The sequence below is a fragment of the Podarcis melisellensis genome (genome assembly GCF_964234715.1).
Source record: "Podarcis melisellensis genome assembly, chromosome: 5".
Lineage (NCBI taxonomy): Eukaryota > Metazoa > Chordata > Lepidosauria > Squamata > Lacertidae > Podarcis > Podarcis melisellensis.
The window spans coordinates 55,627,623-55,643,283 of record NC_138537.1 but is presented as its reverse complement, the minus strand read 5'-3'; the positions used below and the strand labels follow the sequence as shown (position 1 = coordinate 55,643,283).

Genomic DNA, 15,661 nt, shown 5'->3' with positions numbered 1-15,661 from the left:
CGTTGGTGAACTGACAATATTTAAAGAAGCCCTTTAGCCCTAAAATTGATACTTTTAAGTTACTCTATCTGTTTCATGACTTAAAACCCAGTCAGCTAGAACAATGATTACAGTAAATTCACAATAATATATTCCACTATGGCCTATATATCAACTGACATGCTTTTTGTCTTTCAACATAAACACAGGTTTCTTAGGTTGGGGGCTATTTTGAAAGAAAAAAGAATCCAAACAACTGGGATATATTTGATTTTCAAATAGGCTCAGTAGCACACACTCATAAATAACAAGTCAGAATTGTATGAGAATATTATGAAATCAAAAGACAAATCAATTGAGCTTTATTTCCAGAGCAGTTGGTTGCACCACAAAGTCCAAAGCTGTACTGAACTGTAAAAATAATGTTGTGCTGTTACACTATTTTAACGTATCTGTTTATATGATTAACCCTTTCAATAATTACACTCATTCTGAAATGTTTTGTGAAATATTCACCAAATATGACCCAGAGCCTTATACTGTTACTTACTTCCCATATACACCTATAGATGCACATGCACATATGCAATATCAATATATAAATAACTTAAATTTCAACACAGTAAAAGCACACCTACATGAATTTCTAACAGTAATTCATTTCAATGGGACCAATTGCCATGTAAGCTGCTTCTCAACATGAGTAATGGTGGCAGAATCTACCCCAGGGAGAAGACTAATATGTACTGCCAGATAAATAATGGTTTGTAAGATTATCCCCACAGACAATATTTATGTCACTGCCTGGAATCTTTTACCAGTGGATCACATTCTTTTTGCCTATTTTTCACCCTGGCCAAGAAACAGAGATGTGTGTTTATTTAACTGTGTATGTCTTCTTTATTCACCTATTTTCTTTCTCTTCACCTATTTTCCTTTATTTCTTATTTACACCTTATATCTTCTCCTGTATTTCCAGTTTTTACTCTACTGGTAGGCAATTTCATGATATAATTATGATCATTATTTGGTAGTCCAGGTTTAAGGTAGCTTTCAAATATGTTGGCATTACTTATATTGAGCACTTGTACAACTGTGGTACAGGTACATGACATATTTGAACTTCCTCATGGTATAGAGTTTTCTTTCCTGTGTGTGTGATGGTGCTGCCATGAATGCCTCACAAAGCAAAATTGACAGATGGCTCTACTTTTCAAACATGAATTATGTCTGAGAGCAGAGCTAACAGTTCGATCCTATGCAGACTCCTTTGAGGCCACCATTCCCTCCTCCCCACAAATGTGCTGTGGAACCAGTTGCATTTTGGAGAAAGGTGCAAGGAGGGGGGGAAATCAGTCACAAGGATGTGGGGAGTGGTCTCCACCTGACAGGAGAGGAGATGCTCAAAGTGTGACCATCAGACATGTCTTAATGTCATATGAGTTGGTGGCTGACACAACAAACTTGTTGTCTTAACTGAAGACAAGACTTTGAAGAACTCAATGGACAACAGGTTCCACAGCTGCCTGCCTGTTTCATGTGCAAAGCCTTGCCTCAATTCCACTTTGCAGAAGGTGCAACTTGAAGTTACAGTGAGCCATCATTGATGGGAAATTATTTCCACCATTGAGGGAAGCCTTTTGCATGTTTGTTTCGAATTCTATTATAGCCTTGTGGGTATTTGCCTTGCATTTGTAATCAATAAAAGTGAGTTTTCCCTTTTGTGGTCCAGATTTTTGTTCCGGATTAACATGGTTTGAACAACCCTGGAAAAGCCTTAAACTGACTCATGTCAGTGAGTACTCAGTTGCACTTACTAGTCTTAACCTCTAAAACTTACTCTCTAAAGCTTATTAGCCTTAACATCAATTAATTATTCCCAGGAAAGTGTGCATGGAGGGTTACACCCTCCCCTCCCAACAGCAATACTGTATATAGAAATATTTAAACCAGTCAATTGTCAAATGACAGCAACAAGGCACCCACTTCTGGGTTCCTACAACACAGACCTACAATTATTCCTATTTTTTGGTGTACTCCACATTTCCACCAAGCTGCCTAGTATATTTTAGTGCTTTCTGAATGAAGATCAGTTATTGAAATCTTGTGATTATGGTTTACAGCAGGAGATTTAATAGGTATGAGTTAACACAATTCCTCTACTGGATGTTCTAGTTACAGGTAGGTAGCCGTGTTGTTTGTTATTGGTATGAGCTTTCGTGTGCATGCACACTTCAGATACCAGAAATCTCATACCAATAACAAACTTAGTTTGTCTCTAAGGTGCTACTGGAAGGAATTTTTTAAATTTTGTTTCTATTGGAAGTTGTTTTTAGAACACAATGGCTTGGGCTTGTTTTAATACAGTGGTTTTCAACCAGTGTGCCATGGCACGTTGGGATACCTTGAATGATGGTCAGATGTGTGGCAGGCAACACTGGCCTCTTTCCCTCTTTCCTTCCCTCCCATCTCTGGTGCCCTCTCACATCTCTGCCTCCCAGAGACTTGTGTGGGTGTTTGTTGCAGCTACAAGCTCTCTAGGCGAATGGTGCCTCTGGGGCTGGCCAGGGGGTGCTTCCCAGCCCCTTTGGGGGCAGTGGGAGGTGGCACCTCTCTTTGGGGCTCAGAGACCAGGGGTGGCAGCTGCAGCTGCCCAGGAAACACCCAATGAGAGGGGAGAAGAGAGGAGGCAGAGGGAACACTCCACAAGGGAGGGTGTTCAAAAAAGCGTGAGAGGCTGCCAACTCTGCAGGCAACGGGTGACATAACTGGACTCCTGAGCCCCACAGGGGTGCCGCCGAAAGAATGTAGTTTGTCAATGGAGCAATGGACCCCAAAAGGTTGAAAAACTCTGTTTTAATTGATGACTATTTGCATGCGCTAAAGGTGGCAAAGATGAAAGTTCTAAGCAGCAGATGGTTTGCAAAGCTTAGTATCGCAGAGGATAACTTGGATAAATGCTGTGGCAGGAGAGTAAAAAACAGGTTTTGAATGTGAAATACTAAAGGAACATTCTCATTTAAAACGCTGATTCGAAACACCCACTGGGGATAGGAGGACTAAAACTTTAATTGGCTGATTTTCCTCTCCCTGACCTACCCTATACTAGCTAACAATATTATTGGCTAACCTATTTCTCCTTGGTAAAATAGTGGTGTGGGGAGGAGGGGTCATTAGTGTCTCAGTGCTATTTCCAGGCGGAATTGATAGATTTTGAAAACTTTCTAATTTACCCTTTTTAAAATGGTGAGACGTTGGTTCACATTATAAACTGCATTGAGAAGAAGGCGGGTATTTTGTTCTTGAACTGCTCCTGCAGATTATTGGAGTGCTTTGAATTTTCTTGCTTACTTTCAAGATCTGGCAGCCAACTTAGCTTTTCAAACTAGAATGTGCATTTGTAATTACTTTATATTGCTACTGGGATTTCTCTCTGGCAATTTCAAAATGGGTTCTCTTTTCTATTGCAAATTGGTTTGCAAACAAGGGGCAGAACTGTAGGTAACGTGGGGGACAGGACACCATCTTCCATGTGAATTCTCATTACCAATAAAAGAGAAATAATATATGTTCCTGATTTGTACCCATAGACGAATAGGGTGGGTCCTAAACAACTCGGGTGTAAAGAGGCAGGTCTTCAGCATACAGCAAAGGTGAATAATTATGTTAGATGCACGTCTCTGGAGATGAAATACCACAGTTTAGGAGCTGTCATAGAGAAAGCTGATAGGATGCAAGTACCCTACTGCACAATGTTTATTTGTGGAGAGAAAGGAGTCTGTTCCACATTAGCAATCCAGAAGCTGGTTAGATGCTATTCCAGTGGGAACCAATATAGTTTAGAGTAGTGCTTTGCCACTAGGTGCCCTCCAGGCAGCTGTTGTGGCCCACACCGTGGGCATAGCCAGGCTTTATGTTAGGGGGCAGAACCTCAGTTAAGTATTTTGTACTGATTTACTTGATGGGGGGAGCAGCTGCTTCCCCTTGGCTACACCCATGGCCCACACCACTCATCACTCACCAGTCACACCGGGTTGGTGAAGGCTGCTTTAGAAGAAAGTAAGTTGCTCAAGTTCCCAGGAAAGCAGGTTCCATTTCAAAGCTGCTCACTGGGTGGTACCAGACAGGCCATTCTCAGAGCCTTTGTTTTCCATCTGCAAAAGAGAAATAACAATATTCACAGTGCCAAGTACTGCAAGACTAAAGCTGATATAGATTGTAAAGCACTTGTGAAATGAAAGTGCTAGAATAATTCCAGTTATAATTTGGATGAATAGCACCTGGTTTTGTGAATATGCTCATCATCTGAATTTTCTGCAATTTAATGGAAATGTTTCTAACTTCTTAATCTCTGAATGTTCAAAATTCTGCTTTGTTCTTTTTAAAGAAACACACAAAACAAAACCTTTTATCCTTTTTAAATAAAGTTGTGCAGGTTTGAAGGGGACTTACGGGGAAATCCTATGCACATCTACTCAGAAGTTAGTCCCATCACATTTAAAAGGGCTCCCGGGTGTGTGACCTTACTCTCAAGCGACGGTACACAGGCTACCTATAAAAAGAGATACAGTGGTACCCCGGGTTACATACGCTTCAGGTTACAGACTCCGCTAACCCAGAAATAGTGCTTCAGGTTAAGAACTTTGCTTCAGGATGAGAACAGAAATTGGGCTCCGGCGGCGCGGCAGCAGCAGGAGGCCCCATTAGCTAAAGTGGTGCTTCAGGTTAAGATCAGTTTCAGGTTAAGAACGTACCTCCGGAACAAATTAAGTACTTAACCCAAGGTACCACTGTAGTATATTTGTGACTTCTATTCCCTTGCAATTGTGTTTTCCCCAGTTGCCCACAGTGCACTGGGAGAGTTAGACGTTACAGTAGGCCTAGGATGTCCTTCCTTTTAGAGATTTAAGATTCTGTATTGCCTGGGCATTCTTATAAAGGCACAGAATTCCAGAGACTGTAGGTTGCAAAGGAATGGCAGCTCTTCCTCTTCCAGAATGAATGCCCCACAACAACAAAGCCTCCTGCGATCCCCTCGGAGGCTTCAGTTGTGATCTACCTCCAGGGGAAAGAAGTGAGCATCTCCCTTCTTACCCTAGTGACTCATTTATTATAGCAAACACGTTTCACTGTCACTTCATACCCTATAGGAGGGGAGGGAGCGGAAAGGCTGCAATCTCATCGATTAAAATACCATTTCCAAGGCTTGTCCTCTTCTCCACGTGTTTGGTCGGGCAGCAGTTTTTTTTTTTTAAAAAAAACAAACCCCAACAACCACAGAATAATAAAGGAAGCAGAAGGAAAGTGGCAGTAGTAGGTGGATTGCAAGCCCCTTCCTTCCAATCGCAGCCTCCTTCGCTTGTTCATCTTGGATCCTCCTCTTTCTCCTCTTCCCCCCACCCACCCTGGAGATCCCCCTTCTCTCCAGACAAACCTCTCCGAAGTCCGCGCTGGGTGCATCCGAGGGAGACCCTCCTGCCTCTTATGGACAGCCTCCCCCCGGGCTCAAGCCGCGCGTCTGCCGAGGGAAAGCGGGGCTGGCTTTTCACCTGGCCGTGCATTTGCTGCCAGGCTTGGAGGCCGTCGCAGATCTACCCGGGACTCGGAGCGGGGAATGCTGGACTGTCCGGAGAGTGGGGCCAAAGGAGCCCCCATCCACACCAAGATCTCCTTCTCCATCCTGGACATCCTGGATCCTCAGAAATTTACCAGGAAGAGCAACCCAGCAGCAGGGAGAAGGGAGAGCATCCCCCACGCGGGGCAGCGGGAGAAAAGTTTGGGAAGAGTTGACGTGGAAAGGTACCCGAGCAGCAGGAGGAATAAACTAGAGGCATATCATGGTAGGCGGCGCGATCTGCTTTGATCTGATCCGCGCGGTTTGGCTGGGTTTCAGGAAAACTTCCGAGCTGGCTCATTTCTGGAAAGCAGCAAACGATGCTTCCAGGTGTCTTTCTTAGCATAACTTCCAGAGGGGGTAGTGGGGGGGGGGAAGGCTTGTGTGACCCATTAAAAGTTTTAATAGATTATAGTGTTTTACTGGGATTCAACATCCCATGCATATATGGTCGCCCTATAGATCTGTGGCTATTGAACCTTCAGGGCAGGGGAGCGTGTGAGACTATCCCAGGGTTACTGCTGTGCTTCTTGATGGGACACCAAGCGTGGGAATGATGCGCAGCAACCGTTAACTTTTTAGTTTGTGGGTCGGGGCTTGGCTTGAATTCTGTTGGAAGGGACCCTAAGGGTCATCTAGTCCAACCCCAGTTTGTTGGCTGAGAGCGCAGAAAGGCGGCTTTTCCTTGGTAAACCTTTAACCCCCGGGGGCGGAGGCTGCTTAACATAACTTTAAAACAAACTCTTAACCCAATACGGGGGTGGTGCGACGCGGGAGCAGCGGCCTCCGTCTGCCCTTAAGAGGTGCAGGCAAGGCGGAAATTCAACCGGTGAAGCTCCTGCAGTGATGGCAAGTTGAATCTCCGCCCTCCCTATCTGCACCTGTTAAAGACACAGGACTTGCCATGAATTAAAATGCCGATAATGTTGTGGATGATGGATGGCGAATCCCCAGCGTCTGGTGAAGGAAGTCACCTTTTGATTTTCATTTCTGTGTACGTGTGAATCCTCCTCGCATTCAGGACAGGGTCCGCGGCCGAGCTAAACGCCTGGATTGGGCTATTATTACGGACGAGGTGCATCCTCACTCCCCTCTCTCACTTCCTCTCGGGGCCGCGGAAGGTCGCAGCTTCCCAGGCCCCGTGGCGTTTCCCCTTTAAGAAGCGGCGGAAGGGGACGCGGCGAGCGCAGCGCGGTCCCCCTGGCGGAGTCCCGGAGGAGTCCGCCGCGCCCCCAGCCGGGTCTGCGCGGGAAGCTGCAGCCCGGCGCGATTGTTTTCGGCTCAGCCTGGCCGGATGGCAGCCTGATTGGCAGAGGGACGCGCTGGGCGAAGGACAAGCGAGATAATTGTTCCTGTGGCCTCCCCCACCAGAGGATGCCTCCGCTCCCCCTTGATCGATATCCTATTACCGACTCCCGCGTATCTCCTTCCCACAGCTTGCCGGTACCAACTTCAAACCCCTTCCCCCCCGTCTGATCCTAATATTGTTCGATTAAAACTTACCTTTAATAGATGACATCTATCGATCCGCCCCTTCACAAATCTGAAACTCTATTAGTGCGGCCGGGGAAAAAGAAGATGGAAAAGAACGGGAAGGAGGGCGGGGTGGGGGTGGGCGAGAAGGTGGAGGATTTACTTCTCCTTAAAAAAAACTAAAAAAAGTTTTCTTAACTCTCCCCCCCCCCTTCTTAAAAATATCTGTATCTCCTGCCATAATTAGTTCCCCAGTTCTGAGATGATAATTCTGGTGGAAGGGGCTGCTTAAGAAATGACAAGTTTGGATGGGGCGGTAAAGCAGACACGCGTCATTCATTCATGATTCACGTTATGAATCATGCGTGTTGTCTTATCGGTCCGTCCATTTATTTATTGCATTTATATGCCAGCTCGAGGTACATAGTTCTTCCTCCATCCTTCTCTTGATTTAATCCCCACAACAACCCTGTGAGGTAGGTTAGACTGAGTCAGTGACTGGCCCGCCGAGACCCAGTGAGCTTTATTGCTGAACCTGGTCCCCCGTAGTTCCTTAAGCGTTGCACTGCACTGGCGCCCATCAAAGCTCTTGTCTTACTGGGCAGAAGCCCCCTTAGGTACACACCAAAAAGAGTAGTTTCTCCCACCCTCCATATCATATTGAAAGACAGTCCCACGGCAGGTGGTGGCAGGTGTGGACTCTCCTTCCTTGGAGGTTTTTAAGCAGAGAATGGATGGCCATCTGTCATATGATGCTTTAGTTGGGACTCCTTCATCGCAGGGGGTTGGGCTAGCCTAGATGACCCCCGAAGTCCCTTCCAACACTATGATTCTATGAAACACCTTTATTGAAACTGGAAGTACTTGGGCTCAGGCATGCCTGGAACTGAAAACAAGGTCCCTGCAGTGGAGGCATCAGAAGTTGGATGGGGAGATGCCGAGAGGATCGCAGAAGGGACAAAGTGAATCTCTGCTGTGGGGAGGGGGACAGGGGACGGACGTGTTTAGATCCCTGAAAGAAAAACAAGTTCATTCTAACGCTCATATCGTAAACATGCTTTCTCTGAAGTCCGACTGAATTCGAGGGGGTTTTACCTCTTTTACTTGTCCATTTCTGGTTCAGTTATTGACTTGAATGTGGAAAGTAACTTTCCTTCAAGGGCCCAGCAACGGGGATGCGCCGTATTTGGCAATTTCCCCCTCATCCCTGGCATCCTGTACGTCCCGTTATGGGACACTGGCAACTTCTCGGGGGAAAGGCACTCTGCGTATGCTTAGCGGCACTGATTAAAAAGTCAGCATTGCTTGTGACCGGCCTTTTCTGACTCTATGCGCACCATTTCTTTTTAAGCCGCCGCGCATGTTTCCAGGGCTAAGACCCTCCGAACTCGTGTGTGTGTGTGTCCGTCAATGTGATGCAGCTGAACTGAATGCAGCGTCCGCTCCATCGGGCGGCTCACTAGGCCATGTGCGCAATTACGCGGAGACTGCGATGCGGATCCGGGCGGAGAGGACCCGCTTCCGGGCAGGGAAGCAGCCCTTAGGCGGGTCGGGAAAGGCCCCTGGCCTCATTCTGTCCTTGTGTGTCTCCCCAGATGGCAGCAGCAGCGGAGAGAGCGAAGCGGCCGCCCTGGAGGCATCGGAGCACGAGGAGCCGGGCCCCGCGCCGCTCCCCTCGCCCGACTTCCCTCCCTCCTCGTCCTCGGACCTGGACGATCCCGGCTCGCCTCCGCCGCCGCCGTCGTCCAAGAGGCGCCGAGCGGAGCCCAGCTGCGCCAAGCCTCGCCGGGCCCGGACGGCCTTCACTTACGAGCAGCTGGTGGCTTTGGAGAACAAGTTCCGAGCCACGCGGTACCTGTCGGTGTGCGAGCGCCTCAACCTGGCCCTGTCGCTCAGCCTGACCGAGACGCAGGTCAAAATCTGGTTCCAGAACCGAAGGACCAAATGGAAGAAACAGAACTCCGGAGGCGACGGCGCGGCGCAGCCGGGGAACAGCGCATTGCCCGCCGGAGGAGATGGCAGCCCCAGTCCGCCAGGCCCCAGCAGCCTGGCCTACCAGACTTTCCCCTCGTACGCCTCGGCCAACGTCCTCTTCCCCGGGGCAGCGCCCCTTCCCCTGGCTGCAGGAGGGGGACCCTTTCCCTCCTTTTTTAGCCCCACGTACCTGGCCCCCTTTTATACCCCTCACCTATAAGAGGAACCTGTTCCCTGCAGGGTTTGCAGGTGTCCCCTGCGCGGGAGTGAAGAGCAAACCCTCTACCGAGCTGAAGCAAACTAAGGAAATCCAGTTTTGACACTCCATCTGCTGAAATGTCTGTTTTCCTAAGTGTTATTTATGAGCATGCCCTCTAATATTCCACCCTGTGATCACCATTACCTAGTTATGGGTGCTTTCATTCCACCCCCCTTTTTATAGTTTTGACTTTGGGTTGGAAAAGAGAAGGGGGAGGGAATACATCCCAATCCCAAACTTTTTTTTAAAAGCAAAACCAAAACTTCATCAGTTCCTTTAAATCTGCAGAAACCAGAGTAAATTTCAATGCAAGAATATAGATTTATAAAGAGGGCAGCTATACAGTATTTGATATGTATAGGGCTATTCCTTTTGATTCTTCTATAGAGAATGAAAGAAGACACAAATGTGGATTTAACAGGCTGGAAGGACATCAAAGGTTCCCCCACTGTAATGTTCTCCTCCTCCCTCTAGTTTCTGTCTGCTGCCCTGTGATGCACTGAGCACTGTAATTCAGTTCCCACCCTTGTTAAATTGGCTAGATGCTGGACCAGTCCACAGTATGCACGCTAAGGTATGCATACTATAGCGTACCCATGCTGCATGATCCTGTCTGAACATTACATTCACTCCTAGGCAGAAATACAGGATGTGTGTAACAGTGGAATATGCAAAATGTAGATTGGAAATGAAGGCAGTATTTTAATAAAATGTGCACTGGACTACATACGATCTTGTATTTAAAAGCAAACGTTCCTGCTTACTGGTAGGTCCGGAACCACCAGAGGGCGGTATAAACCTTATGTGGGGTTCAAGTAACTAGTGGGTTAATGTTAATCAGTGCAACCCTATGCACGTTTGCAAGTCCAGTCCCACTGTCCAAGGGACTGCACTCCCAGATAATTGTGCATAAGATTGGACATAAGTGTGCTGCAGACTACAACCTCAACCAAAGTAGAGATCCCATTCTAGTTTAATGATTTGAAAAGGTTTTGTTCATGTACAAGAACAGGTATTGTGGGTTTTTTTTGTTTTGGTTCTAAATATAGACTTCATACGTAAAAATAGCACCTCGTACTAAATTGACAGGAATAGCACCAAGTACACTATAAGATACTGTAGGCGTTTTACTACCTTTTGTGTAGAAAGAGAGCGATCACCACTACAATAAACACTGGCTGCAGATCTTTAACCAACTCACACCTCCTTTCACGCTAGTGCCTTGTTGCTACCATCCTGCTGACCAAGACAGGCAAAGGTTACATTAAAGAATAGTAGGGCTGTATGTGTACCATATCCTGAAATCCAACATGTCTCTAACCCAGAAACCGCAGATTGCACTCACTTGACATACAGGATAAGGCAGGCATCACAAGTGTGGCCCATAGGTACAATGGTGCTCTTAAGAGTGCTCAACAAATCCTCTGAGTCTCTCTCCCATTCAATGTCCCCTTGGTCATGAGGCACTAAATTATGGTTGCCTTTTTATCTCTTGAAAAGTACATGGAGCTGAAGGAGGAAGTGTTGCTCCTTGCCACTTCCTTTTTCAGCTCTATGCACTTTTCAAGGCTTAGATTAATTCCACTGTAGGTGGCCAAAGCAGGTGGTGCTCACAGCACTTGCTGAAAAATGTGCCCACAGGCTTAAAAAGTTGGCAGCTACTGGAATAAGGCAAGATGTAGATCTTGTAGAATGTAAGGACATCTCTTGCTTGACCCTATAACAAAGACAAAAAAAGGTTGATTTGGGTTTTTGGAAGAATATGCATTCAAGCCATTTCCCAATGAGACTTATCTGCAGAATTTTTTCTTTAGGGTCCAACTTTTTCACTTCTGAAGATCATTCTCATCTTAGCCCATTTGTGGTACAATTCAAGTTTTTGCCCAGTAGGATGGTTAAAAACACACCCATATTTATATCTTACATTGTCTATATTCTTTTTAGGGTAATACAGTTTTTTTTTGTTGGATGGACAATTCTCTTAGCCCCATACTTGGATTGTTTCTCTCTTTTTAAAAAAGTGGGGGGAAGACTTAATTTTAAAAATGTATATGTCTACTCAAAAATCCTCCTGGGTTCAATGGGGTTTACTCCCAAGTGAGGGGGCGGGGGCTGGGATTGCAGTCTTAACAAAAGCCGTCTTCGGGTATTATGTAGTTGTGTTAATCATACACATGAGCACAGCAGCAAGAAGTACCTGTGCCCCCACAATTCCAGTTGAAGTGGGGATGCTCCTGTATTTGTGGAAGCTCCCAATGCATTTTAGAACCCTGGAAAAATGGTTTTGCAACCCTGTGCACCCTTACCTGGCATGTAAGGCCCACTGAGCACAGTGGGAGGTAGCTCTTGAGTAGATATGCATAGGCTTGCACTATAAAAGAATGAGCTATGAATCAGCAAGTCCAAATCTTGCCTCTGCCATCATGAACACATTAAATGACTCCAGCCAAGCCACTCTCTCATAAGAGCATGATAAGGACCTGCTGGATTAGGCCAATGGCCCATCTAGTCCAGCATTCTTTTCTCACACTGGCCAACCAGTTGCCTACTGGAAGCTTGCAAGCAGGATCTGAGTGCAAAAGCACTTTCCCCTCCTGCGATTTCCAGCTACTAGTGCTAAGATGCATACTGCCTCCAACAGCATGGCAGAGCATAGCCACCGTGGCAAGTGGTGAGGGGACTCAGGCTCAATTTCCCCCTCCTTCAGTCCACTTTGCAACATTTTAGATAATACTGTTGGCTTCCTTACAGGATTATAACGAAGTAAACACACGTGAAAGACTTTGAGCACTGAAAAATGCTATACAAATGTTTATTATCCGACACATTGGTGCGGGGGGGGGGGGGAGGTAAACATTGGTCCAGAAGGCTATGAAAGTAAGAGGTCCAGTGCAGCTGTGAATTCTCTGCAAAAGTCAAATGTTTGCAGCCTAGATCACTCCCTGGTCTTAACTTGTATCAACTTGGGCTTTCCATAGATGTGCCACAGCAGTTCTACACTGAATATCCTGGCCTCGCTGTTTCCATCTCCCACTTTCTGTATCCGTGCTTGTATATTTATTTGCCAACAGAGAATATAACACTCCACGCACCTGATGAAGTGCTCATCAATTTGTGAAAGCTTAAGCCACCACAAATCTGTTAGTCTTTAAAGTGTCACAAGATACGATGCTTTTGCTGCAGCTGAAAATATTACCTCCCTTTTGGCACTTGAAATTTAATCCTTACTCCTCGGAGCCTTCAAAGGAATAACCCCTATGCCCTCTAGTGGGAAGTCCAATGGATGCACTTATTCCTGAAATGGAGAGAGGACCAATAAAAGAGTCTTTGATTAACATTATTTTTTAACCTCGTGAAGTGTGTTAGTGAAACATACCATGATCTACCCAGGCCTGTGCAGGGAAGTTCATAACTGAACAGAGATCTGAGTGTCCGTTTCAGAGTTGCAAACAATACTCCAGGTGAATGGTGCTTCACTCTGGGGCTGGCCAGCGGGTGCTGGTTGCCTGGAGCTGAGGCAGCCTCGGAGTAAGCAAGCAAGTGGGTGAGGGAGGCCAGCCAGCCAGTCCACCAGCCCGTACTGTTGGGAATGGATGGACCAGCAGGCAGGTAGCATGCTGACCTTTCTTCTGCTTGCTGTGTGCAATGCCTATCTGGGAGCTGAGTGCCCGGCGCCAAAGGGGAGCCTTTCTGCCATGCAGGCCTGGCGGCACCCGCTGCTGCCACTCAATGTGAGTGAGATGCTGGCTTCATGTTCACCTTTGACTATTCTCTGTCAGGCCGCTAAGGCTGGGGGCATCCTCTTTCCAGCCCCCTGAAGGGCAGCGTGAGGAGGCACCTCTCTTTGGGGCAGTAGCAGCAGCTGCCCAGAGATCTCCCAAGGATAGGGGAGAGGAGTGGAGGCTGAGGGAACACTCCACAAGGGTGGGTGTTCAAAAATTGCGAGAGGCTGCCATTTCTGCAGGCAAGGGGTGACATAACTGGGCTTCTGAGGCTTGGAGTGCATTTCCTTACACGGGAGCCACAGAAAGGATGTAGTTGGTCAAGGGAGCCATGGACTCAAAAAGGCTGAAAACCTCTGCTCTACATTAAAGGTATGCTTCCCACCCAACTTCTTATTTCCTTTTCGCCGAATACAAATTAGGTACATGATTAAACTTTAGAAACAGAAGCCACTGTTTGCTTTATCTTCCACAACAAATGATTAAATAATCCTGGCCATGAAAGTCAACAACAGGGTAAGTTTCAACAGGTAAGGGAGGTGAGAATGATGGTTTGGTTATTCCCCATTTTCCAGGAACAGAAAAATCTGTCCAATTTGATTTCTCTCTGTCTCTCATTTTTCAGATTTTAAGTTCTCTTCTCCACATTTTCACATCAGTTGGCAAAATTCTCATGAGAATTCACCAGCATTTTTCAATTGTGTATGTGCACAGGCAGCCAGCTGGGGCTGGAATTTCCAAGGAAAAAGAAAGACTCAACCTCAACCTGCTCTGATTTTCTTTTCAATAGAAAAGTGCATTGTATATCAAACTAATGACTAAATAAACATTCACAAGTCTTTAGTGGAAATGTATCATAGTATATGCATTTTTGAATGCAATTTCACTTAATGCCCACTTTTTTTTTTGCCAAACAATTTCTCCTGATGAAATGCATTTTTAAAGGTTATTTTCACTGATGTATGCATTTTTCTGCATGCTTTATTAAAGTGTATGCATTTTTGGTCCATGCTACTTGGTGGGAGAACCACACTGCAACGTTTGGTGGAGTGTGAATTCTGAATAATGGCTATGCTTTGGGTTGCCAATTGATTTGGGAAGTGCATATTAGCTATGTTTGCCTTTAAATGTAAACCACATTGAATTTCTTCCCCAATGCTACTGCTTAAAAAGGGTTTCAAAACTTTTTTTTTTTTGCATGTGTGTAACTGAGGTGAGTATGGCCACCTGGGGCAGTCCTTACTAGAAGCTAGTTGTGGTGTGATACTTTCTCTTTTTTTGTTTTGTTTATCTGGGTTTTTAAAATATTGGTTATGAACTTTAAAAACATGATTTCCTCCCCCAAGTAGCTATTATAATTATTGGATCTCTCTCTCCATAGACAATGTATCTCATCTTGCCCAGCAAATCCTGGATTGTGAGTGGCAATTCACTTTTTATGTTCCTAAGTTTCTATGTCATTGATTTTGTTTTAATTTAAATTCGATTCTTTTTCTATGTAATTTATTAACATGTAATTTGATTTACATTTAGATAAATTAAATGCAATTTCTTTAAATGTAATTTAATTGCTTTAATGTTTGGATAATCTGATTTAACAATTTCTTTACATTAATTTCAATTTAATTTAATTTCTTAAGCTGATTTCAATTAAAACCTAGATTTTTCTTACTCCTAATCATGCCTCACTTGATGAGATGAGTAAGTGGGAAAAGCAGAAGAACACATCTGCAGCTACTAGCAGGTGTATCCAGAATAATATTGTTGCACACCACCCAGTCTCCAAGTGGTGTGAAAAGACCAGGGGTTCCAGGCACTAACTCAGGGTTCATGTTTCCTTTGGAATGAAGGACAGCGGGGACTGTGGTGTCTTTATGATATATGGTTTATTTACACATACAGTATACAACGTTAACCTACAATGGAGGGGTTCCTAGCATTAATACCCCAAGAGGGTCTTGCTCCTCCCGTAGCCACAGCCTTGGATTGAAAGAGAAATCAGACATAGCTCTGTCACCCAGCCTGCAGCCTTGCTTCCAGCTTCTAGCTTACACACACTGGTCCTTCTTTGTGCTTTCTTACTTTGTACTCCTTCAAATCTTTCTTTTTCATTTTTTTTAAAAAGTGGGTGCAGTGTGCATACCCCAAGCACATGATTTCAAGGATGGTGAAAGACTGAATGATAACTTAGTATCCAAGATATTGCATATCATTCATTGCTCTATTGGGTTGGAGCAGTTCCAGCCTGGATGATGATATGCTGCTTTCTGTTTGTTTTAGCAGATAAGATAAGATACTTAGCTATATAACAACAGGCTAAAGGTCAGAGTTTAGATAACACCACAAGTCCAATCCCTCAGTTCGAATTACAGAAGCAACTTCCCATTGATGTCAGACTGGATCTGGCTGTTGAGAGATTTTGCAACAACTGTTAATTGCTTTCATACAAAACATGCACAATTTCTTTTCTTTTTTTAAAAAACAGTTTTCTAATACATGGTTGCATGTCTCCAAGAGGGCTGAAGAGTCAAAGAACAGAAGGGACCAAGAGTTATTGGGGTGCCCATAATTACATGGAAATAACTCCCAATAATTTGAATGGGATGTCTTAAACACAACCATGCTGTTGTTCCCAGGTGA

General features: G+C 45.3%; 1 protein-coding gene across 2 annotated transcripts; it reads left to right on the top strand.

The window, feature by feature from the left end:
• Positions 1-5,430: 5,430 nt before the first annotated feature.
• NKX1-2 (NK1 homeobox 2) lies at positions 5,431-10,009 on the top strand. 2 transcript variants are annotated; one of them, XM_081911644.1, is made up of 2 exons: positions 5,431-5,819; positions 8,662-10,009. In XM_081911644.1, exons 1-2 carry the CDS (start codon positions 5,594-5,596, stop codon positions 9,258-9,260), a joined length of 825 nt encoding a protein of 274 aa, XP_081767770.1. In that variant the 5' UTR covers positions 5,431-5,593; the 3' UTR covers positions 9,261-10,009. The 2 variants fall into 2 exon arrangements, 1 of the variants encoding a protein (XP_081767770.1); XR_014168469.1 differs by lacking the exon at positions 5,431-5,819 and adding an exon at positions 6,862-7,036 and having other exon boundaries at positions 8,662-8,757.
• The last annotated feature ends 5,652 nt before the right edge of the window (positions 10,010-15,661 follow it).